At 32.3% G+C, this 26,109-nt stretch overlaps 1 protein-coding gene across 1 annotated transcript in view; it reads left to right on the forward strand.

The window, feature by feature from the left end:
- LOC120331262 (uncharacterized) overlaps positions 1 to 26,109 on the forward strand; it is a 119,010-nt gene that overhangs the window by 23,879 nt on the left and 69,022 nt on the right. Inside the window, exons 49-83 of the mRNA XM_078113790.1 lie at positions 72 to 204; positions 331 to 424; positions 925 to 1,106; positions 1,615 to 1,708; positions 2,110 to 2,291; positions 2,669 to 2,762; positions 3,497 to 3,681; positions 4,280 to 4,434; positions 4,691 to 4,823; positions 5,290 to 5,380; positions 5,743 to 5,927; positions 6,374 to 6,661; positions 7,652 to 7,748; positions 13,442 to 13,617; positions 14,048 to 14,202; positions 15,362 to 15,497; positions 15,956 to 16,086; positions 16,418 to 16,562; positions 16,661 to 16,915; positions 17,028 to 17,294; positions 18,358 to 18,660; positions 18,784 to 18,926; positions 19,515 to 19,656; positions 20,019 to 20,194; positions 20,395 to 20,503; positions 20,930 to 21,123; positions 21,578 to 21,680; positions 21,771 to 22,115; positions 22,335 to 22,459; positions 23,127 to 23,271; positions 23,523 to 23,634; positions 23,878 to 24,038; positions 24,108 to 24,204; positions 24,529 to 24,725; positions 24,900 to 24,996. Coding sequence (XP_077969916.1) covers positions 72 to 204; positions 331 to 424; positions 925 to 1,106; positions 1,615 to 1,708; positions 2,110 to 2,291; positions 2,669 to 2,762; positions 3,497 to 3,681; positions 4,280 to 4,434; positions 4,691 to 4,823; positions 5,290 to 5,380; positions 5,743 to 5,927; positions 6,374 to 6,661; positions 7,652 to 7,748; positions 13,442 to 13,617; positions 14,048 to 14,202; positions 15,362 to 15,497; positions 15,956 to 16,086; positions 16,418 to 16,562; positions 16,661 to 16,915; positions 17,028 to 17,294; positions 18,358 to 18,660; positions 18,784 to 18,926; positions 19,515 to 19,656; positions 20,019 to 20,194; positions 20,395 to 20,503; positions 20,930 to 21,123; positions 21,578 to 21,680; positions 21,771 to 22,115; positions 22,335 to 22,459; positions 23,127 to 23,271; positions 23,523 to 23,634; positions 23,878 to 24,038; positions 24,108 to 24,204; positions 24,529 to 24,725; positions 24,900 to 24,996 — 5,627 coding nt within the window. The remainder of the gene's footprint in view (positions 1 to 71; positions 205 to 330; positions 425 to 924; positions 1,107 to 1,614; positions 1,709 to 2,109; positions 2,292 to 2,668; positions 2,763 to 3,496; positions 3,682 to 4,279; positions 4,435 to 4,690; positions 4,824 to 5,289; positions 5,381 to 5,742; positions 5,928 to 6,373; positions 6,662 to 7,651; positions 7,749 to 13,441; positions 13,618 to 14,047; positions 14,203 to 15,361; positions 15,498 to 15,955; positions 16,087 to 16,417; positions 16,563 to 16,660; positions 16,916 to 17,027; positions 17,295 to 18,357; positions 18,661 to 18,783; positions 18,927 to 19,514; positions 19,657 to 20,018; positions 20,195 to 20,394; positions 20,504 to 20,929; positions 21,124 to 21,577; positions 21,681 to 21,770; positions 22,116 to 22,334; positions 22,460 to 23,126; positions 23,272 to 23,522; positions 23,635 to 23,877; positions 24,039 to 24,107; positions 24,205 to 24,528; positions 24,726 to 24,899; positions 24,997 to 26,109) is intronic.

Raw genomic sequence — 26,109 nt, forward strand, 5'->3', positions numbered from 1 at the left:
ATTGCTCACGGAAAATGATTGAAACGTTAGTTCCTTCTTTTTCATCAAAACTTCCCTTATTTAATTTTCAGACAAATCGTCTGGGAAAACTCATTTACAGGCCTATATTTGAAGACTTGAAACCGGCAACCGTGTATATTGTTACCGCTGTGCCAATAAAATACAAAACTAAAGGAAAGGAATCGGAAATTATTGTTGCAACAGGTATGCCTACTTCGAATTGAAATCAATTTTGTACGAATTGACGACATACATTGAAAACAGATGTTATTTATGTACAAATTTTATCTCCCATATTCATTTCTGTTTATTTATTTTCACTTACTTCAGCCCCTTCACCTGTTGAAGTTGTATCGACAACACACAACTACACATCTGCAACAATTAATTTTGTTGCACCCGAAGAAACTGTTGACTATTACAGGTAATTTCGCTAAAAAATATTCAATTCAATTATTTTTATGATTTCGTTCTAATGTGGTGCTTATTTATCGGAAACTGTACTAGGTCAATACATTCTGTGTGACTAAATATATTTTCCTCCAAGTTTGGGCATTTTACATTTCACCTCGTATTTTATGGTCATGTAGTACAAGTTTTCAAACTAAATTGTTGCAGGCCACATGATGTGATAGAAAATTAAGTTGTCTGTGTTGAATGGAAAGAGTTACTAATCACTTCAATCTGAACTATTCATGGCATATAGGCACTATTCTACTTATTGTTTGCTTTCTCACAGTCTACTTTGGATTTTAGATAAATAGAATAAAAATAAATATGATATGATCATGTTCTTTCACAATTCCTCAGCTCCAATTGCTAAAAATTATTTTTCTCATCATTTTTTATGTTTGAATATCTGTAACATCAAAATGTCTCATTATCTCTATCTAGTTTACCAGCTATGTGAAAATTAACTTTCAGAATTACTTTTGTGCAACAATATGGTACTGCTGTTGACATCACTAAAGAAGTTGATCATGTTCCCAACACCACAGCTTATGTTGTTGATATTGATATCATACCTGGTAGTAGATACTTTGGGAATGTATATGCATACTTTTCCGGAATACAAAGTGCATCTGATTTATTTGAAATGAATATAGGTATTATACTTTTCAGTGTTTTATGTATAAGTAAGCTTAAATGTGTTATACTAATATTTTTATTTATTGCAAGTGTGCTATTCGTAAATGCTCCCCGAAAAAGTGCATTAGTGTATTTCTATCAAGCAGTGCTAAATTTGTTAAAATATTCAAAATATAAATTTTCCCTCTGATTTGTTATTTGGAACATCAGAACTAGGCCAAGCACAAAAACAGTGAATTTTTCAGTTCGGCTTGTTCTGCACTCTCAGACCAGGAATCGGTAGTTTCTAGCATATGGCTCTAGTCCGCATTTAGGATAGGATAAGGTTTACATATTTATCCCGGGGGAGAGGAAAGGTGATAAGACAGCTCATCCATATGGCGAACCACGGCCTCTCGTTCGGTTACCATTCCATGTCGGGTATGGGATTAGTTAGTTACTTGTTTTTCGGAAGCATTTAATGTTATATACATGATTTTCTTGTAAAACGACATATTGTGGTGTAATACCTCCTTGTTTTTATAGAGCCAGCACCTGTGACAAGCATAGCAACAGATACAACATCAACTACTGTTAATATTTCATTTGATCCTGCCATAGGAAATGTTGATAGATATCTGTATGTATTTTTATGTGAATTCATTATTGTAATTCATTAGTTAACATGACTATGCTCTAAATAAAACAATACTGAAAGATTAAGCCACCAGAAACTCAAAATAAAGATATTTGAGTTGATCATGGTATATAGATATATATATATTTCTTTTGTAAATTAAATATATAACCTTGTTTTTTCATACTCTATAAAGCATTCGTTGAAATTTAAGATAAGGGTAATAAAATTCATAAGATTTATTGAAAAGAATTGATTGCGTCCCGAATACTTAAGATATAATCATTCAGAAAAATAAACTCATTTACCACTTTTATATTTATATATAATATAATTTATATAATATTTCTGGTATGATCAAGTAAAGTACACCTGCTGTTATTTTTCTTGTTTGCAATATTCAGTGTCCAATTGTTTAAAATGGGGGAAACAACAAATTATATGGATGCATATGTAGCTCACAACCCACCCAAATCAAGATATGGTGTTGAAATGCCAGTCACACCAGGAACCTCATACAGAGGGATTATTGTCACTGAAATCAGAGAATTGAAGAGTGTTGAAAAGGAGTTCGAATTCAATGCAGGTATACAGCTTAAATTTTGCTGACATGTGTTTAAAAATTCTTTTGATATTTGATGCCAAACAAGTTTCTGTATTTTATTAAATTCTTTTTATAAACCAAAGTTCTTAAGAGTGTTAAATTATATGCTGTAACATATTTGCTTTATTTTTAAAACAACTTTTCTTCGGTCTTCTTCCAACTGCTTATCTGCTTATTAATTTTACACTACGCATTGATCCCCGACCCATTTGCTATTGTGATTGCCTGACTCAATCAGCAGATGCATGATTAAAGGTAATAGGTCCAGAAAAATTGATATTTTTATTCACTATTCCCATAATTGTTTGTTTTCAAACTAATATCAATAGCCACTAAATTTGAATTTGATTTATTTTCAGTAACTGGCAAGGTGAAGAATATCACAGTAATAACAACCAACACAGAAGTTGAAGTTAACTTTACCCGTCCTGATGGAGAATTTGATTTCTGCAGGTGAAGCTTACTATACAAGCACACTTAGCATCCAAATTATTTATTTCTTATATTAAAATTTCAGAAAAAACTTCCTAAGTAGTCACTGTATGAACCTTGAATTACTATCTGATGATTTATACTTGAATGATTAGAATCGATTAAATAGTTGGAAATTTCAAGCAATTAAATACATTTATTTATATTTTATGCCCTGTGTTATGCTCTATAAACACAAAACAATTTTGAGTTTGCAAAATTCTCAAGTGAGCAAAAGTCTGTCTTAGCTTTTTACATTTTGCAAAATTTTCCAACCCCTTATGTAGGAAATAATGATAAATGATAGAATGATCTGATAGAATGTAACATATTATGATATAAGCATTTGAATCCTTTTGTTTGTAATTTTAAGTTCAATGTTTTGATTTAGGGTTGTGGAGTGTGATAAAAGTTTCATTCAACTCAGACTCTAGACTTTGTGTCAGTCAAAAACTAACTCAGGCGACGTCTTCTAATTCTTCGTTAATAAAAATTTTGATTTTGACTCAAGATTCAAAAGAGGTTCCAGACTGAAAATCATATTTTAACGACGAAAACTTAGTCATTTAGTCAAAATAGCAATAATGCTTGAAAGACTTGGATGTTTTAAGATTCTGCCTTGGATATTGTTTCAATTGTTGAAAATTTCAACCCGAACTCACCCTTTGAAAGTAAACACTTTGTAAAATATTATTAAAATTTTTGCATTTTTTTAGAATCTACTTGCAAGGTGGTGAAAGAGATATATCACAAGAAGTTTTCCGAAAAGTTGACAGAATTCAATATTCAACCGTTTTAAGAATTGCAAGGGAAACTGATTATGTTGGAAATATTACATGTGTGTCAAACGATGAACCTGGGCCCATTGAGCCTATTGAAGTTTATGCAACAAAATATGAAGGTACCGGTATTGCCCTCTATTTAGCACCTGCTATCAAATTCAATCACTGAAAAATTTTACTGTTTCCTTTTTCCCAAAACTAGCAAACTTATGGATAAACAGGGCTTCAATGAGTTAAAATGTGTTTAAAAAACATGAAATATCTGAAATCCTTGGGAAATATGGCCATTGATAAATCGATTGATCCAGCAGAAAAAGAACTGAAGGATTTTGTTTTAACACATCAATAACAACAAAAGTTTTACAAAGCTCACAGATACACTTTGTGTCCAATATGATTGGATTTTATGATAGACTTCATAGCAGTGGAACAGATTAAGTTATAACTGTCCATTGAATAATTTTGCTACAAATCCCTATTATTTATTAGTATTAACTATATGTAAATAAATTGTGCTCATAATTATGAACTGGAAATATTGGTGTTTTTTTGAAAAAATATCATGTTACCGCAAAATCATCAGTATTCACTTACAATTACTGTAAGAAAGTAGTGCTTTGTTTGACCATGTCAACATCACATCGCACAAAAATTGAAGTTCTGTAAAATCAGATCCATCTAACTGAATTGTATTTGCACCAATCTATAAATTAACAGGACCTGTGGTTTTGGGAAGATTATTCATCACCGATCTACACGCCAATGACGTGAAAGTTAACTGGTATTTAGCCAGTCCTATTGGACGGATGCCAGTCAGCGTTATATTGACTTATACTTCAGAGGATGGACAGTCTAAACAATATGTACATGAGGTAAATTAACATTTAGTTTTTTTTTTGAATATTGGAATAAAATTTTTTTCATACGCAACAAAATAAAAATAATTAAAAACATCTGCTATTACTGAGACCTGCTTTAATTCAATAAATATTTATTTATATCAATATTTATACATGGTATAATTGCCAACCGAATGCAGAACTTTCAACTTATATATTTACTTCTGTCAGTAGAAAAATTAGCTTAAGTTATTTTTCTACATAGCCAAAAATTTATATTCAATTCCAGATTAACAACCCAGATGACAGGCAATATTCTGCAGTCTTGACCGATCTAAATGCTGGAACTAGGTACCAGATTACTGGTAAAACCAGACGAAATAACAAAACTAGTGAATCCAAATCGACTGAGTTCATTACAAGTAAGATGTTTATCTTTCAGGGTACTTGTCAATCGAATTATTTAAAAAAAAGTGAAATATGCCTAGATTAGTTTACTCTAATGTTTCCCAACAGAGGAGGAATTCCTCACCAGGTAGAGGGAATTTAGCTTAGTATTTGTTGTAGTACAATTACTGATCATCCTTATCATTAATATTACTATCGTGCTTATTTACTTCAATCTGTACAAAAGCGTGAGTGACTGGCGCATAATTCTAGCTAAGGATCCATTAGAGATTGAATAAATATAGTGTTTTCCATGCATATCGAGGGAGGAATAGAGACGCTCAGAATAGTCTAAGGGAGTAATTTAACAACAAAGGTTAGCGACCACCGTTTTACTCTAACTAGAATGCCCAAATTGTAAAGGCAAGTTCTAGGTCTCCTACTTACTATTACTAAAATAGGCTTCCCACTAATCGCCGAATGCTGGTGTTTTTATTACAGACCCTGAATCAGTTCGAATCGACCGAGTAGAGGCTAATTTCACTAGTGCAACAATATATTTTGAAACACCACAGAAGGCAGATAATTTCAGGTACTTAAAATCAAATTTTTTATTTGGAAATGTGGATCAGATTACGAGTTATCCCACTGATATGTTTGTTGTTTGTTCTAAACATTCTGTTTGAAGCATTTTGAGAATTCAACAAAACCAAGCTTGCCTTCAGTTGCTGAAAACTATGAAAAAACTCAATAGCAATATATCTGAATTTTGGTTTCTTCTTTCAAAATATGGTAGTATGCGCTATGCACTGTCTCTTTTACTCGTTTGTAGGTTTCCATTATCTATATTAACAAATATTGGTATAATACTCAATGAAGAAGAAGATGCAATCAATACTCCTACAATGCATTAAAGCTTATAATGAACTTGAAAATATCTTGATTCTATTGCAGAATTTTCACCGACCTCGGTGGTGGAAAAATAATTCACACAAAAACTATCTCAAGAGAAGATGGAGTGTCTGTATATTCGTATAATACTCCACCTCTGGATCCGACAAATGTATATATTGTAAGGATATATACGGTCGTAAATAATGCACCGGAAAGCAAGCCAGCCAGAGTGCAATTTGAAACTAGTATGTTTGTTTGGTAATGAATTAGAAGTAGCCAGGCCTCTGGGTTCAAAACTAGTCTAGGCTTAACCTTAACTTGAGAACATGGGAAAGGCATGACAGTGTCTTTGTAGAACAGATATCCAGATGTTGACAGAGAATATCGAGGCTTTATAATTAGAATGATACTTCATATTTGAACCTCTTCACTGTCCGTTTTTGAACATGATTTACTTCACTCATACTCTGGTTTACCGAATTTACGAGTTACAGCGTTTTTTATTGTATATTATATAACACAGTTGTAACTAAACAGACAGGAGGTTTGCCTTAATTTGAAGTTGTGATAACTTTCTGGAATATCAATGGCGGATCTTGCTTTTTGAGCGGGATATTAGGTCTCGGTCATGTATTCTTACTTGAAGCATCAATATTCTTTATTCTTTAACCAAAACGATATTTATATTTAGAACGATTCATCTATCCTGATGGAAGAATTATTCCAAGTTTTGACGATGGTGATGTCATAATCATGATAGAGCATGACCCCACGCCTGTTCAAAAATTCCTCCTCCGTATATCTCCGGAAAATAGTCCTGACGAAGCACCAATAGAAAAAGAAGTGGAGAGCCTTAATGGAAGGTTGAATGTGGCATTTTTCGGGCTCACTCCCGGACAAAAATACCTTATTCACTGGTTAGCAGTTTTGGACAATATCGAAATGAAGCCAGAGCAATATATGGGATTTTTTGTTGTTCGTAAGTAACTTTCATTTCTATTGTTTGCCGGGTTGCATTGGCACCAAACCAATTCCCATCAATTTTTCTCAATCAATTTGAAAGACATCATTGATATAAATAAACCTTTATCTTGCTGTAAAAAAAAATCAAAATGTGGTCAAGTTTATACTTTTTGATTTTAAGATTCTTAAGTTAAACCAATGAGAATTTTTTGATAGATGCTTCATCTCAGAAACCAGAATGTTTCCGTTTTGGCATTCGGTCTATCAAATCTTTACATCCAATTATTCTATAGTGTTAAGTTGAGCGGTGGCGTGATTCGCCATGGCCCTCATATGGTATGCAATTTCAATATAGATTCAGTCTAGGATGGGAATGGATATTAGATTCTGATCGCCCATTAAAACATGTTTTTGGTATTTGACTGCGCTGGTATAGAAGCCGCTTCCTGGATATTCAAATATAATCATATTCAAGTTAGGAATTTTTAAATATGGAGTCACGCATTGAAATTAGAGGGTGTAGAGAACTATAATAATTGAACAAAAATTTCCTGCCCCCAAGAAAACACTTTTGGGCTCTCAATTAGGTAAACACTCTCCCATATATAAATTTATGAATCGTTCTGATATCGGATTTTAACAGCCTCACTTTTGTTTATCTTTCAAATAATTTTGACAGTTGTACAATTTTGACACAATATTATTTTTACTGAACAATTGATAAAATTGAAATATTACTACCTAATTCATGTTTTAATAAATCATGTTTCAAATTTGTGAATTTTTAATTACAAAGTATGAACTGGACGAGCATTTGTTTATAAGATATCACACCTTATTGACCGCCTCCTTCTAACGAACTTATTTTTGTTTGAAAAATGAATATTTAGCTATTAGTTGACCACTCAAATTAAATACTAGGGAAACTGCAGTGAATTTCCATTCATTTCTAAATATTTTTTTATTTTCAAAATTTTTGAACGAATGTTTTAAATGTTTTTTTCAGCACCGGGCAAAGTTAAATCATTATCCGCTACTGCTCCCACTCCAAGAAAAATAAAGGTATCCTACCGACCTCCAGATGGCATTGTAGATCAGTATAGGTGAGAGAACCTGAAATCTATTATTATTTGCCCGGCTCATAGGCACAGTTCCCATTGGGATATATATCACGATTGGGCTAAATTATTTGTACGAAAATCTGTAAATTCTGTGGATTCAAATAAAGGAATATTATTTTGCTTCAATCATAATGTAATGCAGAAATCCCGAATGTTGGAACAAACTGTAAAATACTTACTTGTATTTGTACCTTGCTGAATATTACGATAATCGATTTTATTGTTTCAAAAGACAAAAACACATATTAATACTGTTATAGATAGTTTTTTTCATATCTCGTAATACGCTTGACAATGGATAATTTCTATTTCAAGTTTCTTACTGCCGTGTATGTTTAAGCTTGATAGTGTACTGTCTGATGAAAATCGTAATTATAAAGTGTTGTCTAGTCTTTTTACACCGCTAATTATAAATGCGTAGTAATATAAAGTCTATGAATCCTTGCCAGCTAAATTAGTTTATTCCTATACCGATTTAAATCATTACGTTATGCTTTATTGAAAGCTCATTGGTATCATTTGTATTTTACATTACGGAAATTAAATCCGAATAACTATAACATAAAAGTAGGTTATCGTATCATTTTTACAGTAATGTAGAATTGTAATTCTGCTGCCTAACTATAATTCGGAAGAGGGAAAAATCTTTTAGAGTTAGACTTCAAGTCATATAGACTTGAAATAGATTTATTGGAACTCTCGCTCATAACGTGAAGTGTAGCCAGATCTAGCATTATCTCTAGTTGCTTCCCAACTTACAAAATCGTGAGGTACGCTTTGCATATTTTTTTCGTCCATTGGACGTCTCCACACTAATTTTAATAGCATGCGCCCACTTTGTATTACCAGTACAAATACCAGCATTCATTTCACGCTCTACTATAGACAGTTCATTCTAGTTTTGAAAGTGTTCGAAGCAAGAAAAACTATTTTTATTTATCATTTTCCAAACTTGCCATTTCCAACTATCACATTTTTTTTTGTAATTTTATTGGCGATTAATAATTCTTTGAACTTGTTTTTCTTTCTGTTAAATATCATGTATATACTCGCATTTGTATCGATTCTATATGACTACTACTTATACAAACTGTTTAACGTCGAAATTCTAGATGAATTTCAACTCTGATTGCTGTGAAGTTCAAGGTTTCAAATTACCAAACGCTTAGATATAGAAGTTTCTTCATGTGGTTGTCACTATATTAATTCCCAAGCGCCCTTATAATTGAAGACTATCCTTTTATTTGTATAACAACAAGCGTGGCGCATTGATGATATATATAGACTTCACATGTGTAGTTGTCGAAGATGGTTGAGAGTTGGTTGTTGGTTGGCCTGGGTTTTTAATTGGTTTGTGAGTCAGAACGCAGTTATACCGAGTGCCCATAAATTAAAAAAAAAAACTATCCTACAATTTTTTTTATATTATTAGTTCTCTTTCCTTTGTTATTCACTCCTAATATAGTTTAGAGTCTAGAGTAGACAATCATTCAGTTGCTGGTAGTGAACCTCGTTAATTTGCGACTTGGTCCGACTACATTTGTATCCAACGACAATGATCACTATACTTTATTTTCACGAAATTTACTTATTACACTCGAAATTTACCTATTTCTGTACACTATTTATTACCTTTTTTCTACATGGGCTCGGCTTAACAAATTGAAAACGTCGCCCATTTTAACTCAAATATGTCTCTATGATTAATTTAACTAGTATGTTTTCGAAAGGGTACTAGTATTCATCACTCAACGAAATAGAATTTGAACCCGATGGAAACCGGCAACACCAACCAGCATAATAATCATTTGTACTTATTTATTTCCATTTTCACTTTTGCGTAAGAGTAAATCACTAGGAGAAATCGGCTATAAAAAATTGTATTGTAAGACCGAGTTAACTATGAGCCCGATCAAGTGTTGTGCATTCGATTTAATTATAGCTTACATTCGGTAGTTAATACTCGACGCCAAAGTATTTGATAATTACTAGCGATATTTTTAATTGTTACCTCCTGTATTGTAAATGATTCGTCTGTCATTTATCGTGTATGTATTGAACTCCAATCAAATTAGAATTAGCTTTGCTTTGTCCCTGATTATAGTGTTGTTTTTTTTAATATCAGAAGCGTAGTGTTTGGAAGTGCAGGTAGCCAGCAAATTAGATAAACAAAATTTTTTTTCGGGGAGATATACAGAAATATTTATAGTATACAGTTACAGTCAGTTAGACCAATTTTCAATTACTTTGTTAGTTCAGTTTTTCGTCGATTTCAATTTCGAATTTTCGAAATGGCCTTATTTGTGAGAAAAATCGCAAAAAATAACCAAAATTTGTGTTAATGGCAGTTACAAATCCTTATTTTATCGTATACATGGAAGAAAAAACAATAATTTATATTCGTCTAAATTAGTAATATACGGCTATTTCGATACGCATTGTTTTCGAATCAAAGTTCAAAGTTAGTATCCAAAACGTTTGGATGTTGTACATCTCTATGTACAATAAAATTTAAATATAGTCCCTCGAAATCGTCTTCTTTGCATGAAGGCAGCAATACAATAATACAATAATCGTGGCATAATGCCAGTTGTTTTACAGTACTATATAGTTTCAAAGCATTGAAATATATGTTTGCCTCTTCACATAAATATTGAATGATTTCTGAAAGGTTAAGCGAGGTTTTGTATCTGTAAAGCTAGTAGGCAGCTTCGCATAGAATATTAAATATTAAGGAATGTAAAATACCCACCTGTACCGGAGAATCAAAAAATGCAATTTTATGTGATTAGACCTGCTTTGTTGTTCAAGTCAAATAAGCGCTGCCTGATTTTCGGTATTTAGAGAGAAGATAACTTTTTGGATAAATGTCTGTAAAATAACATTTGTACATTCTACAAGTTGATTGGTATTTTTCGTAGACATTTACAAAGGAAAAGAAGAACACTTGATAAATATACCAAAAAGAGTCGATTTTTAGAAATACGAAATCAAACTGAGTAACGAATGTTCTTATTATTATTCAAATTTTCAGGATCCGCGAATTTTTAGGATCCGATGAATTGAAATACCCAAATTGACTTATATAATTTTTATATGGCTATCGGTTCATCGTATTTTCACTGTTATTGTTATATAATATAATATCATGTTAATTTGAGAACGAACAATTAGAATTGAACATTGTGACATTTTGTTTATTCTAAACCGGGAACATACCCATATTATCCCTTACTTAATCTAAACAAAACGTTCAATTAAATAGCGTTAGAAATATACCGTTGCAAGTACGAATAATGTTTTCTGCTTGTGTTATTTAGATCGTTAAAATTTTCAATTCGCCCCGGGGAATTTGAGCGATCGCTCAATTTCTGTATACCTGTCCAATGGCCACGTATGAATAGGGATAATTCACAGTTATTTTCGTGATTTACCTATTACTCAGGCATGGTTACGTTTTATATTTGGAAAATTTTGTTTGTGGTCATTTTTAATTATATTAAAATATAATTTTGTGTCACACACGCATTTAATATGAATGACCACTCGGATGTGCGTGGCACCTTTACAGTTCTGAACAGCGTAGAAATTTGAACTCGGGCGTTGCTGGTGCTCTCACAAAATAACTGGTCATTTAGTCATTCAGTTTAATTTGATAAAAAATCGTCAGTTTTCTAAGATGCTGCAGCGGCAAGGTCATTTTAATGTAGTTTGAGTCTATGTAGGAAAGAATGTATGATGGTATTATAATAAGAATTGAATTTGACAGTAAGACATGAAAATAAATGAAAATTAAGAGTTGCTATTTTGTTTTTGGTCATTATCGTCATTTATTATAATTTCGATTAGGCTTGTGATGTACTGCATTTTCAAGCGATCATCAATTTGATATTCTCTGCTTCAAAAGTTAAAAATTAAACTTACACTTTTGTGATTATTATACTCTACTTGTTTATTTGTGTTTGTGTAGTTGTCGTACTTAGAACAGTTTAGAAATTCCAGTTATAGTAGTTGGAATACGATTTATGCAGAATAATGACACCTATGTATTGCTTCGGAATCTTTAAGTGATCCTTTTTAAGCGAATGTTCTCTGTGCCACCCAGTACTCCATAACTCGTTCAAAGTTCTTTATTGAAATATTTGTTTCAAATATTATAATTAATTTACTTCGTTTCCTATAGCGTTTTTATTATTTAACATACTTATAGCCCATATCATCGGGACGCATGAAGCAATGCTCATGATCAAATCGATCGAAAATTAAACTATTCGTTGGATTTATTTTTATCATAAATTAATTGTCAACACCGGAATAAGATACACACAATGCTTTTAAACGCATACGTGTGTCGGACATCTTTATTGTTTTTACTTTTACTATGGTAAGTAAGCGATGACGTACAATATGAAACAACTTGTTTTGATATGGTTTCTTTATTACCGGCAAAATTTATTTCAGATTAATCGAAACTTGGCTCCGATCTCTTTTCGTATGCGGGTTTTAGGGATGTTTGTAACACACTATGTATATATTTTTAACTCAACACTCCGATATTATTACTACATAGTTGTTTTATTATTTGATTGTACGTATACCGTTTATGCATATCCCCGCTTTTTAAAATGTACAATCTACTAATAAAAACCTATATTATATTTATTCGCATATTGTGAAGAATCGAATTTGCTATTTCGTGTTTTTCGTAAATATAAACGTGTATTATACAAGTTATCGGTGGTTGACATCACAGGTTAAATAACTCGAGTTCAACCCCATGCACCCCTCACTCAGGGTGAAATAAATTGAATGGGCAATGCTGAAACAAAAAGATTCCGGTCCTCCCGATTAGCAGTAGCTCCTTACATATTAGCAAATGTGTATACAGTGTTTGGTTGAATCAACAGGTGAAAAATAGTTGTATGAAAAGGTGTATTCTAACTGAATAAGATGATAACTGTAATAAACGAGTATAGTTTGTATATTTAGTTGTAGTAAAGCACCAACAATGTTTTACACTCGCTGGATTCCTTTTTTTTTCCCAATCTGAGTTTTATTGTTTATGTCTCTAAATGAATTTGACAATCAATGATTAAAACTCATATTAAAGTTAAACCTAAATTAAATTGGTATGATACTTCTATGAGTCATAAATAACTAGTTTTGTGCGCGTGACTGAAGTGCTGATTGCGCGTCGTACGATTCCCGCGACGAAACCTTCCAAATTATAAATAGATAATACTGCCCGATCAAGGGAATATTTTGGCCTAAATACAAATATGATCATGCGTAATGAAAATGAGCTCTGTAACTTTGGCCAAATTTATTGATGTCATATATTATGGTAAGGAGAATTTTAACCTTCTTTTCCGAAAAATTAGTTACCGTCTATCGTTCATGTAAAATAAGGTTATGCGCGATATTCTCTTATCTTAAAGTTTTTAAAAAATTATCCAACTCACGTAATGATTTTATAATGTTAGACGTTTCAGTCATTATCAAGAAACATTGATCGATTTTATAATACGTTGTAGACAAACTTCGGAATAAAAACCATTACCAATATTCGCCCGATTGCTTGACATAAATTTGTTGCCTTGTTTAAATTTTGGCGAACAGAGTGGCATTAGTTGATAAAAGTTATCCGTTTTAAATCAACGATTTTTTATTTTCAGGATCAAAGTGGTTCGAACACAAGACGGGGCAATCATTTCAGATACTTTGGTCGGCCCAGAAGACGTAGAAAGGGCTTTCAGTTACGGTGTAACACCAGTAACGGAATATAATACATCCGTTGCCGCTGTCAGTCATGGCGTCACTTCGGGCTTTGTTAGCTCGACTGTTGTAACACGTAAGTAGATTATACAGTGGCACCCACAAAAAAAAAACATGAAAAATTCAATTTTATGATGATTATACTTGTGATTTTACATGAAAATTTCCAGAAACTTCTAGATCTACCACCACCCGTACAGTAGTAACGGGTTTTATCGATATATAACCGCTTTGAATCCACGCGAATGACCACCCTGTTTAGTGCAGTTTTGGTAAACGCAATGAGTTAATTCTCTTGTATTTTATAATAAATTATTAAAGTACATGATTTAACAATGATTTGTTTGCAAATTAAGTGTGGACGATATGCCAAGAGGCACATTTGTGTATCTTGTCGACTTTTCCGATTGTTAGTGTCGTTAGTTCCTTGCAGTTATCAATGTAATATACTAATGAGCTACATGATATTTTAGTACGCTATTAGATACATTTATGTTTAATTTCAGCTCAAGAAGATATTCGTCCACCATTGGATGTAATACCTATTGTTAGCGGAACGACGTTAACAGTCAACATACTTCCTCGGCCAAGAGCACAGACGAAATTTGTTGTTGTATTATGGCCATCTGACAAACTGACCAATAAGACACAAAATGTGGAGGTGAGTCAATTGAACAGCAATACTTGATGCAACAATCGTTGTTATAATAATAATCATTACTGTAAGTTATTTTCTAATCGTCATCAGATGAATATAAATTTGGGCGTCGTCTATAGCAAAATGTCGTAATGCTATCAAACGTGCTATCAAAACATTCACCGCATTTCATTAAAATTCGTCCAATTCAGAGCGTTGTAATTTCCTATAGCGTAAAATTGCCTCAGGACAGACGCACGAAGACGTAATTTCAAGTATTTCGCCAATTTTGAACTGATTCAACTGAATTCGGCGATTCAAAGAAAGCGTGCGAATCGTATAAATGCTTTAGTTTCTTATTTTACATTTCGAGAAGACTATTTCGTGCGTGCGTTGAGCATTTTTGGGCAAACATTTAAATTTTATTGAAATAGTCACGTAGGAAAATACTTTCTATTAGAAATATGACACATCATATGAAATGACAACTTTTTATTGACCTATTAGTGAATCTTAAATGAAATTGGGAATATCACACCTTGTGAAATCAATCTCAATATCATCATAGTTAACACTGCCTCTTGGTAGCTCGATTTATTTTCTTATTAAACAATGCGATGACTCAATAGTCATCACTGTAGGTCTACTTCTGTTGTAATCGCATGTTAGGAATATCGAGTTCAAGCCTCATGCTTACCAACTTTAACTATGGTGTAAAATCTAGGTCAGGGCTCATCAAACTGGGGTTCCCGACACCCGGTGGTCACGAAACGGCTCAATAGGGGTGCGGTACCAATTATAGACAGAACTATTCATACTTATTCTTCTTCCTTGTGCCTCCACTTATATGTGTGAAAATACCTTTTTGACACTATCTTATATCAGAACAAACAAATTTGAAAGATTTGGAACTGGTACTGAGGAGAATCGCCAAAATAGAGCCAAGATTTGACGTTTTGTGCGAGAATATGCAAGAACATCGTTCTCACATTGGTCTAACCATAAAGTTCCTGGAGGTTGATAAAAAATTTGGTCATGCCAAGTGGGTCACGATGCAAAAAGTTTGAAGAACACTGATTTAGGCTATGCTGTCTTGAAAAGATTTTGACAAACATAGTCGACCGACAGTATTGATAAACATCACCTCGTCTTTTAAATCAAATTTATTTATCTTGATATTTAGTGGAATCCTGTTGCCCCTCATCTTGTGTCTGCGACATATATACAACTTGTACCTGGAGAACTGTATACAGGAGTTATATATCCAATACTTGGGGATAAACAAGGTCATCCCATTGATATACCTCCAAGGGTTATAGGTTGGTATTCATTCATTTGTTTATGCTCATTTATTATTATTTTTATTATTTTATCTGATATTATTATTTGTGTTTTTTGTGTTGTATCGACCATGTTGATGGCGTGACATGAAAAATCTTGGGGTACAATAACTGGTTATGAAAATGCTATTCTATACCCATAACTTCACCTGTGTGATAAATTGGGTAAGCTATTCACCAAAACGAACTTTTTGGGTTCTTTTAAATCTACATAATATACATATTAAAACCTAGCTCTGATGAGGTGTTCAGAGGTCAGTTGGTCATGGTCAATGTCATTGAATAAGAAGGCCTTTGTAGAACCCATAAATTCTCATCCTTTCTAATTCAGTGGAACTTTTATTCATGGATCCTGGCTATTAGAAGCGGAGATGTGAAATACTACATCTTTTTTGATTGACACCAACATATTTATATGCATTTTTCTATATTTTTAGCGCCTGCCAGTGTTCCCAAAGCATCTGTTCAAGGATCACCAACATCAATAACAGTAACATATGATACTGCAGGCGGGAATGTTGAATATTACAATGTATATATAACACATCCTGAGCAAGGACCAGTACAGGTATATATTTTCTTGAATAATTTCTGTGAGTTTTATTGGAAATATCTTTTAATGCACTCAACTCAATTGGATAATTTGTAACATTATTATTGGAGAATAGAACTGAAAGCTTACGAAACATAAAACTGATTATTAAAGACTAAATTCTCAAAAGAAAGCGCAAACAGTTTCAAAGATGAAGATTTTCCAGGGACTATAATATTGTTCCATTTCTTCATTATACCATGCATAATAAACGATTCATCCCAAAACCACAAAGAAATATTACCTAGGTAAAACGCTGGTTCAAGTAACTTCATAACACTAATGATTTCTTTGGTCCTAAATTTAGAGTACCATCATCGATTCAGGACCTGGTCAATCGGAATATACTCATACTTTTGAAAATCTGTCACCAAACTCTACATATAATGTATTTATTCGACCATACAGCAATGGAAAATCAGGGCCAGCTGCAAACATTACAGCAGAAACGCGTAAGCTAACTAAGTATTGCTTGTGTATCATTTATATTAATTTCCATTTTCAACTCTTCATCATTATCATTATATATACATCTCATTCTGTTTTTCAGCACTATTAACTCAAGCTTCTGGTAAGCTCATTATATCAAAAGACACTATCACTGTCCAAATAACACCTGATTCTACTGGCATTATTGAAAGCTATAGATTGCGTTTGAATGACAAGCCTGATGTTACAATATCATCGGATCAAGAATTGGAACATGAATTCAGTGATTTAACTCCTGGAAACTATGTTGTTACCTTATGGACACAACGTGGACCATTTGAAAGCAGACCATCAGTGTTTGATACTATTACTTTGAGTAAGTTTCCTCAGTTGAAAAATTTATTTTTTATCTTAGATTTCTTTTCCTCTGAAGAAGTGATCTTGATATCATACAGTACTGATTTTTTACATTTATGTTCTTTCAACAGGACCAGCAACTGTTATGCCAAAAATAAAAGCGACTTCCACCACAATAGAAGTTTCATTTGATCCAGAAAACCACTTGGCTGATTTTTATGAGCTTACGCTTGATAATGGTGAAAAATATAAAATGTACACAAGGAGGGTTGGCGAAAATCAAGCAACTTCAACATACACATTTAAAAATCTAGTTCCAAGCACTACTTATAAATTGGATGTTGTACCAAATGAGAATGAAATTGAAGGAACTATGTATTCTCTTTCTCTAACGCTGCGTAAGTTACTTATTTACTTTCAAACCTTCTTATGTAGCCCTATATTAACTTGATTTTAATGCACTCAATATTAGTAACAGGATTGGGATAATCTTTCAATGAATCTGTTGTGAGAACAAATCCAAATCACAACTTCTGCATTTAACCCTCAAGTTCGACAATTGTACGGTTTATTTCAATAACCAATCAAAACTGTTTTCCCTACTCTTTGCTGAGACAAGTTATATGGCACATATACTAGTTGCTTGTATAAATGTTAAAGCACGGGTAACAATGCAAATATTACAAAAGTCTTGCGGCTCATTAAATTATGTTTTTCCGAGAAAGTCTGAATTTGGTCAGGCCAAACATCACAGAAAAATATGTGTGCAAGTGTGCAGCAAGACTTAAGAATCACTTAGAATCTACATTGTACAGTAGGCCTGTACAACGTTCGACTCATGTGGCCCGTGAAAGCTTTTAATGCGGCCCGCAAGGTGATTCGGAAAAAAATGTACTTATGCACACAAAAAAATAAGCAATCAGTGCTAAATAACAATTACAAGTTAATTATAGACAAATTCATCTAAATGTTCAAATTACTAATTCAAATAATGTCCAAGGTGCCCACTATCATATAGCTTACATAAGTACTTTCACGCCCGACATATGATTTTGTCACTATGATTCTTTGTTACATCATAATATCTTGTGCACTGTATGGGACATGTATATATAAGTTAATATATAAAGACATGATATAAGTTATACGTTAATAATGATAAATTGCAGTCCGTGAACAATTGTTTTTGTATGCTGCAACTCTTTCATTCATTTGATTTGTGCAGGCCTGCTCTACACCATCCTTAATTATGTTCATTTGTATCTAAAAGCTCAAAAGCAGTATTTATTACAAAATGTATTGATTTATATTTGCATTAATGATTATCCAATACTACCATTATCAAGACAGATTACACACACACGATTATTGCTAACTTGAATCAAATTTAAAAATTGAAGTACTATAGAGATGCTTAAAAAATGTACATGTTTTCAATATACTTTGCTTATTTTATTGCAGCCCAACCCGAGGTTCCACGAGGTGCAATCTTAGAACAACAGGGAAATTCGTACTTGATAACCATGCGTCCATCACCTCAAATTGGAAAAAGTCGGGCAGATTCCGTTACGAAATATATCATCATCACTAAACCAGAAAGCCCAGAAGCACAAATTATGGAATATGAAGTTCAAGCTAATGGTGTACAACCTGTGGAATACAGAATCACAGATGCAGTTTGGGGAGAAAAATATTTGGTATCATTAGCCAACGTAATCAACGGCTATCAGAGTGCTTCAAGAGAAATTGCAAATGTTGTCATTCGTAAGTATAGCGCTATGGTTTGTGACATCACTACGGACACTAGATGTAACAAAATAACCATTTTGATTCTAACTCTGAATATATTTCCAATTTTTTTGAGTAGTTACAAGTTCGTTTTTTCAGGTCCCGCATCTGTTGATGCAGTAGTCACCCTCGTAAACGACAAAATTAATGTGGCATTTGATCATGTGGAAGGACTTGCTGATAATTACCAAATAACCTTGGCGGAATCGGCTGAACCAGATCGGCTCTATGATATTAAACAGGTAAGAGTTTGATATTCTCACACATAAACAATTTTTTTTTATTACATGAAGCTTAATGTTATTCAGTAGTGTTTGTGAACATAGCCCTTGGTGGTATGAAATTTATCATTTTTTGTCAACATTGTTGAAAAAGAAATTCTTTTCGAACTGATCACTTTCCTTCTGAATTTCCTTCTGAAAATCTCTTAACCTAATATTTTCACAATTTCTTCAGGCTGGTTGTTTTATCAGAAATTTCAGTGGTTTTGGAGAAAATTGTACCATCACACAAATTTTTCGTACCTAGTACTCAGTAAACGAGTCATGGCTTATTGTTCTTATAATTTTATGCTACCTGTGACTAGAGAAGTTTGGCGCTTCAGACGATTGAAGGTTTGGTTACCATCTTTGTGTCCCCGTGTGATATTACTAATTGCTATTTCTTAGCATTTTATTATTAGTTGGATTCAAATTATCTTTCACAGTTATTTCCCACTTGTTCAAGCACAGTGCATTTGAATATTTAGCTAAGCCATGTTTTAAATGTTTGAAAAATAGCATTGTCACCCGTATATAGGACTAATATTTACTTTTACCTAATTTTTGTAGATCAAACATTCTCCCGGGCAGAGGACTGTGGAAGAGTTGTCGGTTCCAATTGTTATCCAAGATACAACATTTGTTGTTAGCATTACAACTTATACCAATAGTGGAGTGAAGAGCCCAACCAAACGTTACAATGTTCAAATTGGTAGGATAGAAAAAAGAACTTATAACAAGAAACTGTAAATTATAACCGCATTAAGTAATCAATTATTTATATTGGTAAATTAGTGGCTAGTATATTCAGCCACTTGTCAAATTCAGATAGGGCCACAGGGCCAACGATCTTTTAGAATATGTATGGAAGATAAAATCAACTCGGCATGGAAAAAATCAAACTGGGAAGATATCAAAACCAATTAATCAAGTTTTACATCTCTATCTCACATTACATTTTACGTTAGATAAGCAATCTCTAAATTGAATCAAAAATAAATGCTGCGGAACGTCAAACTAGCCCTTGATTATGAGGCTTTATTAAGAAGTATAATTTATTTCTTCTTTTTAAAGTTCCGGAACCCATTGAGGGTTCACAAGGACGAGTATCTGTGACACTGGAAAACACAATTTTAGTGGAAATGTTCCCCGTCTTAGAAAATGGAGACAATTTCGTCATTCAACTTAACGGATCTGATGGAAGTCTAGTGGATATAAAGGAGATGTCTTTGCCAAATGATATCATGATGGTATACCATTTTGAAAATTTTTTGGAGTGAAATATCAGTTAGAAGTGGATGTATAATTTCAATTTTCATTTGAATAGCATCCTCCATATGAGGCTGCTATTAGGCATGTGCTAATATAATATGTTCGGGGCACAAGCTAAAAATTTAAACATGTCCCATTTTAGATTAAATAACAAATTATTCTTCTATTTTTGTTCTAGGTTGAATTTGCTGAAAATCTTTTACCTGGAGCAACTTATACAGTTATAGCAACATTACAATACAGAGACGAGAATTATCCTGAGAACATCATTGGATCAGTCACACTACGTGAGTGAATATACAAGAATGCTTTTTTCAATATTAATAGCCTTTCAACAATGATTCGTTTTTGTTCACCATGGTAATACAACACACTCCAAGTGTGGCATATACACGATCATATATACAAAATTAAATATGCAATATTTTTTCTTCTATTACACTTGCAACAGTTTGTGGTAGCTAACTGGTAATAATTCGTGGAACATAAACTAAAACTTAACTTTATAGTTTAGTCTTTTGTGTGTGTTGATTTCTCTGCCTCTGGGTAGTTTTCCTGTTCCTGCATTTGCCAATTTACTTAATACTTAATAGGCTCAATTTTTAGATTTTATACCCAAATAATTTCCAAGTTAATCCAAAATAATAAGTCCAATTGACTTGAAAGGTATTTGCAGATCCAACAACTAAACATGGTTTTTCTTATATTTATAGGACGTGACTTAGATGCAGATGATTTCACAGAAAATACGACTTACAATTCTATAGTCATCACATCCACAAGTCCAGAAATTGTGTTTGATTGGGTTTATTATGAAATCTCTACTAAACAAAACCCGAACGATGTCATAGAACGAGTTACTGTGAGTAAAGATTCACATAATGGCACAAACCCTGGCGAAAAAGAGGTAACTTTTTCTTTTTATCATATTATGATTTATAGAAATTGTTGAATAATTTGTTGCTTGTTTTTTGTAAAAGTTAGACAATGATTTAACCAAATCTGGCAAATATACTTGCTATTTCATGGAAAGAGATTTTGTTCTGTGTATTTTCCACCTTAAATGCTGTCAAATTCAATCTTTCCTTGTTGTAACATCAACATATGTAACTGATGTAGGAAGTAAGGAAAAAAGATTTGTAAAATCCTAGTAACTTCTAATTTATGTCCAGTTCGATTAGAAATTTTGCAACTTCGGTTTCATAGCAAGAATTTTGATTCATAAAAACGTTCTTTTTAATTTTTTTTTGTCAAATTATATTTGGAATGTCCAGCAAATCTAGTTTCATTTGGTGTTGTCTGCAAATTTGGAATTTTGAGTACCTTGGAATACTAGTAATTTTATTCATTTTTATTTTCAGGTTAAATTCTCAGATTTGGTTCCTAACGTTACCTATTCCGTTACAATCACTGGTTCAAGCAATGGTGTTGCCAGCAACCCAACTGAACTTGAAGTTACTACAAGTTAGTATATCAGTTTATTTTCATTTTCAATAACTTTCATAATAATAATTGAGCTTATAAGAGGCGTTATTTTACAATGAAATGAAATAGAAATACAAAATAATCAAAAACTTGCCACTGTTGAACAAATATTTTGTATTTCAGATCTGTATTCGCCATTAATTTCTGGAGAAGCTTCTCTGACCAGTGAAAACGCAATTACTGTTAATTTCAACGTGCCACCAGAGGCTGAAGATGGTCTCAGTTTTATTGTCAAACTAATCCCTGATGATGTAACTGAACAACAATATGAAGAAATTATTCCGTATAACGGCAGAGATGAACATTCAACAAATTTTATTGATTTGAGCTATGGAATGACCTATACTGCGACCATCACACCAGTGCTAAAAACTTTCCAAGGAGAAGAAATAATTCTAAATGACGTTTCCACTAGTAAACATTTTTATTTATACTTCATGCATACTTTGGTTATGAACTGAAATTAAATATTTTGAAATAGATTTTAATATAACTTTTTATCATAACTTTTTGATGATAACAAAACAAAAAATGACAAAATTTATCCCATATGCTATAAGTTACATTTGTGGTTAATTACATTGTCACAATGTCACATTTCATCAGTTTGCTTAATCAAGCTTTAATTTTCAGATCCTCTGCCAGTTACTGATGTAGACACGGAAACTGGTTTAACTTCACTTATAGTTTATTTCACAAAACCATCCAGTCAATATGATTATGTTCGCTTGGATTACTTTGAAAAGAATAATGAGCTGGTAAGTAAATATTTTTTTTGCTAATTGATAATAGTATATATGGTTTCAGTTTCACATAAGCTGAGCTTGTTGATATTTTTGCTCAATTTTTATTGTTGGATATGTTGCTATTGCTTGGCTAAAAACTTTTTTATCTGCTGAATCCATCGATTTCAAGTTTCAGTTGGTAAAATTCAAATTGTCGTTTATATGGCTTTATTACTTGCCAATAATCCCTGAGATGCTCGGGGCCCTTTTTTTACTCAAAATGAACCATATCTTCAACGTTTATCCAGTTATGCAAATTTTTGCAAGCCCATGCTCAATGAATGCTTTATTGTTGTTTATATCGAAAATTTAGTGTCACTATTTTCTTATTCAAAAACTGTAGTTGTAATCGTTTCGTGAGTCAGAAATTTGAACTTTCATGATATTTTATACTCCCAATTTTTATAATCCCATTTTCGATATTTGTTGATCACAAGTTTTATCAAATTATAATATTCCAGGCTTTTGAGAAAATTTGAGTTTTTAGTGTACCGGTATACTGTTTGTCTGCAATAGCAATGAGTGCTGTGTTACCGTCACCTCGCAAATGCTACTAGACTTTGAAATTGTTAAAAAAGTTTTTCACTAATTGTTTCATTTTTATTCTTCATTAATTTTCTTCTCATCTTTTTTCATTTAGAATACTGATGGAATGATGTTGTATGATTATCAGCCAAGCCAGTTAACATTTACAGGTCTTACACCAGGAAAACTGTATACTGTTCGTCTGGTCACTCATTATAAGGACAGTGAAAGTATTCCTGTAGAACAAGATGCTACTCTAGGTACTATTCTTAACATCAATGCAAGAATATTGTAAAAGAATTACTTAATTAATGTTAATCAACTAGAAAAGATAGTATTTATAAATCATACACACCGCAATTCTTCAAATTTAGATATACATAGGCCACTGCTGTACTATGTTAGTCATTTGACCTTTGTGTCCATATATTTCAGCTATTTTTTCTGTAAAGTTTTCAATTATTATTGATTTTTTATTAATTAATGTTAAATATTTTTAATTTTATTGTAGATCTTCCACCGAAGCCTGAAATTGAAATTTCTGAAGTTCATACTACTTCTCTTGATGTTTCTGTACTTGGCGATGACTTTGATTTTGAAGAATACACTATTGAATATTGGATGTATGTTATATCAAAACTTTATAGTGCAGAAATATTCAGTTTGAGAAATACATAGAAACGTACCAACAAGAGTTAATCAATGCCATTCTAAACCCACTTTTATTTTTTTGTTTTTTTTTGTTAGAAATGTAATTGATATTTTTTACTTGGATGCCTTACATATTTAATTAATTGAATTGAAGCAATATTTGGATTATGGAGCCACATGATTCTGAATTCCTTTTACATTCTTCTTTATTTCAGACGTGGTAACCCTGATGAGCGACAAAATGTAACAAAAGGCATTGATGATCCACGAATTACCACAATTGCAGACCTTTTGCCCGGAACGAAGTACACATTCTCAATTACCTCACAAATTGATGAAATTAGTGGTCCTCCCACAGAATCGACTGTGACAACGAGTGAGTAGTCCATCATTAATTAATATTTTATGACTAAACATAAACTAATAATATCTCTTCTTTTTACAGAGCCTGGTAAAGTTATTAACCCGGAGGTTCAATATGACAGCAACAACAGGGTTACATTCATATACACAAAACCAGAAGGAGATTCTGATAATTTTGTGTAAGTTGTGATTATATTTATTAAACATTCTTTTTGTGTTTCCAATAAAAGCATGAGACAAATCTCAATACAAGCAATACTGAAAGTAAGGAGTGTCATATTTCTGCTTTTAAATGCTACCACTAAATTTTCACATTCTGCATGTAGTCTTGAACTTGGTTCAATTATTTAATTTAAGCTGATTTTGAACCCATGATCTCTCTCTTTTATTAAGGCATTTTTTACTTATGTCATTGATACCTACAAATTTATTGTAGTTAAAACAACTGCAACAACAAAACTACCTCTCATGTTCACTAACTACATTGGTATTGCTTTTAACAGCGTTGAAATATTTCAAGTCGAAGATCCCGAAATTCCTTCCTATGCTTTCAAAAAAGTTGATGGAGATGAATCTTCTATTTCTTTTGTTCAAACTTTCCAACCGTTCATAAATTACACAGCTTTTATTTATGCTGAAGTTATAGATCATCTTGGAAATGTTTTGAAAAGTGAACGAGTTGAACTCAAATTTGTTATAGGTATGTTAAAATTAGGACTATTAGTTTCTTGCAAGTGTTTATATACAGAAATTTTTTATTATATTCTTAATTAAAGTATGTAGAATTGTAGTTATTGACCATTGGTATTCAAAATTCTTTCTCCTGTTTTTTTATCTCACACTCATTTAATCACACTTTTCTTTTAAATTGCAGCACAATTCAATATAACTGGATCGACCAATGCAACAAATAAAGATCTCACAGTTCATTTAGATCTTATTGAACGCCCTGAAAGTCTTGATAAATTGAGGTACTTAAGTCTACAGTTTAGACTACATTCTGTTTTTTTGAGTCAGTAGTTCAAATATTATAATACTCTTGTCACTTTCACAAATATTATTGAAACTTTGGATTCTGCTGGATTATGATTGTCCTACTTGAAAATTTGCTATCATATTTAAAAATTTGAGTTGGGTTGCGCGAGTTTAACTTCCTATCTTTTCCCTATGCCTTTATGCTAGTGGATCCGTATGCGTATACTGCAAGGATACTGTAGCTGGAATAAACATGACTATTCTATTCAATTAAAGAGTCCAGCTGCACACTAACACAAATGTATTTCTGTAACGTTTCGTCCGACCAGAGTCAGACTTCCTCAGACAAGCAGTTTACAACAATGGCAAGAAAGAAAATTTGCTAAATGAATTTGAAATATCAAATCAAGTATGACGTAACAATGCATAAACATTTAATTTGCATTCAGCCGTAGAAGTAATGATTGGGAATATTAGAACCACAAATATCAGTGGAGCTCATTTCAGATGTAATTGAAAAAAATAAAATGAAAAAAGGGTTTTATTATTGCATTTACGAAAATGATGGGTAACTAAATGTAATTGAAATTATGGGCACTTAGAGAACCACGAGGAAGTAAACCAACATTTAAACATAAATCAAGGCTTAGTCTGGTGAGGACCAATTTCAAAATTAAAAAAGGTTAAAAGTTATTGCTGAAGTTTGATCTTAAATAGCGTTAAAATATAATATTAATTCATAATAATAAATGAATAAATTAACCATCTAGCATATTTCGAGTAGGACAAAAGAAAATAAATAAAAAAATTATCGCAAGCACATAACTCCAAGGTTTCGAATTATAATTAAAATTAAACTTGGGACACTTGAAAATAGTAAAATAAAACGCCAATCAAGGGGCGAGTAATAATATAAACTTAAGAAAAAGAGTGATTGTTAAATTTAAATATTATATGACGTTGGAATGAAAATTATTATTAAATAATAATTCTTAGATGAGTCTACAGTCTATTTCTCCCGTGAATTGAGTCCTTTTGGTTCCAATGTTCCGAATTTGTTGATGTAGTATGCTTCTACTGTTTGTCGATAGCCCTGGTCTCTGAATAGT

Source organism: Styela clava, chromosome 6 (assembly GCF_964204865.1).
Source record: "Styela clava chromosome 6, kaStyClav1.hap1.2, whole genome shotgun sequence".
Taxonomy (NCBI): Eukaryota; Metazoa; Chordata; class Ascidiacea; order Stolidobranchia; family Styelidae; genus Styela; species Styela clava.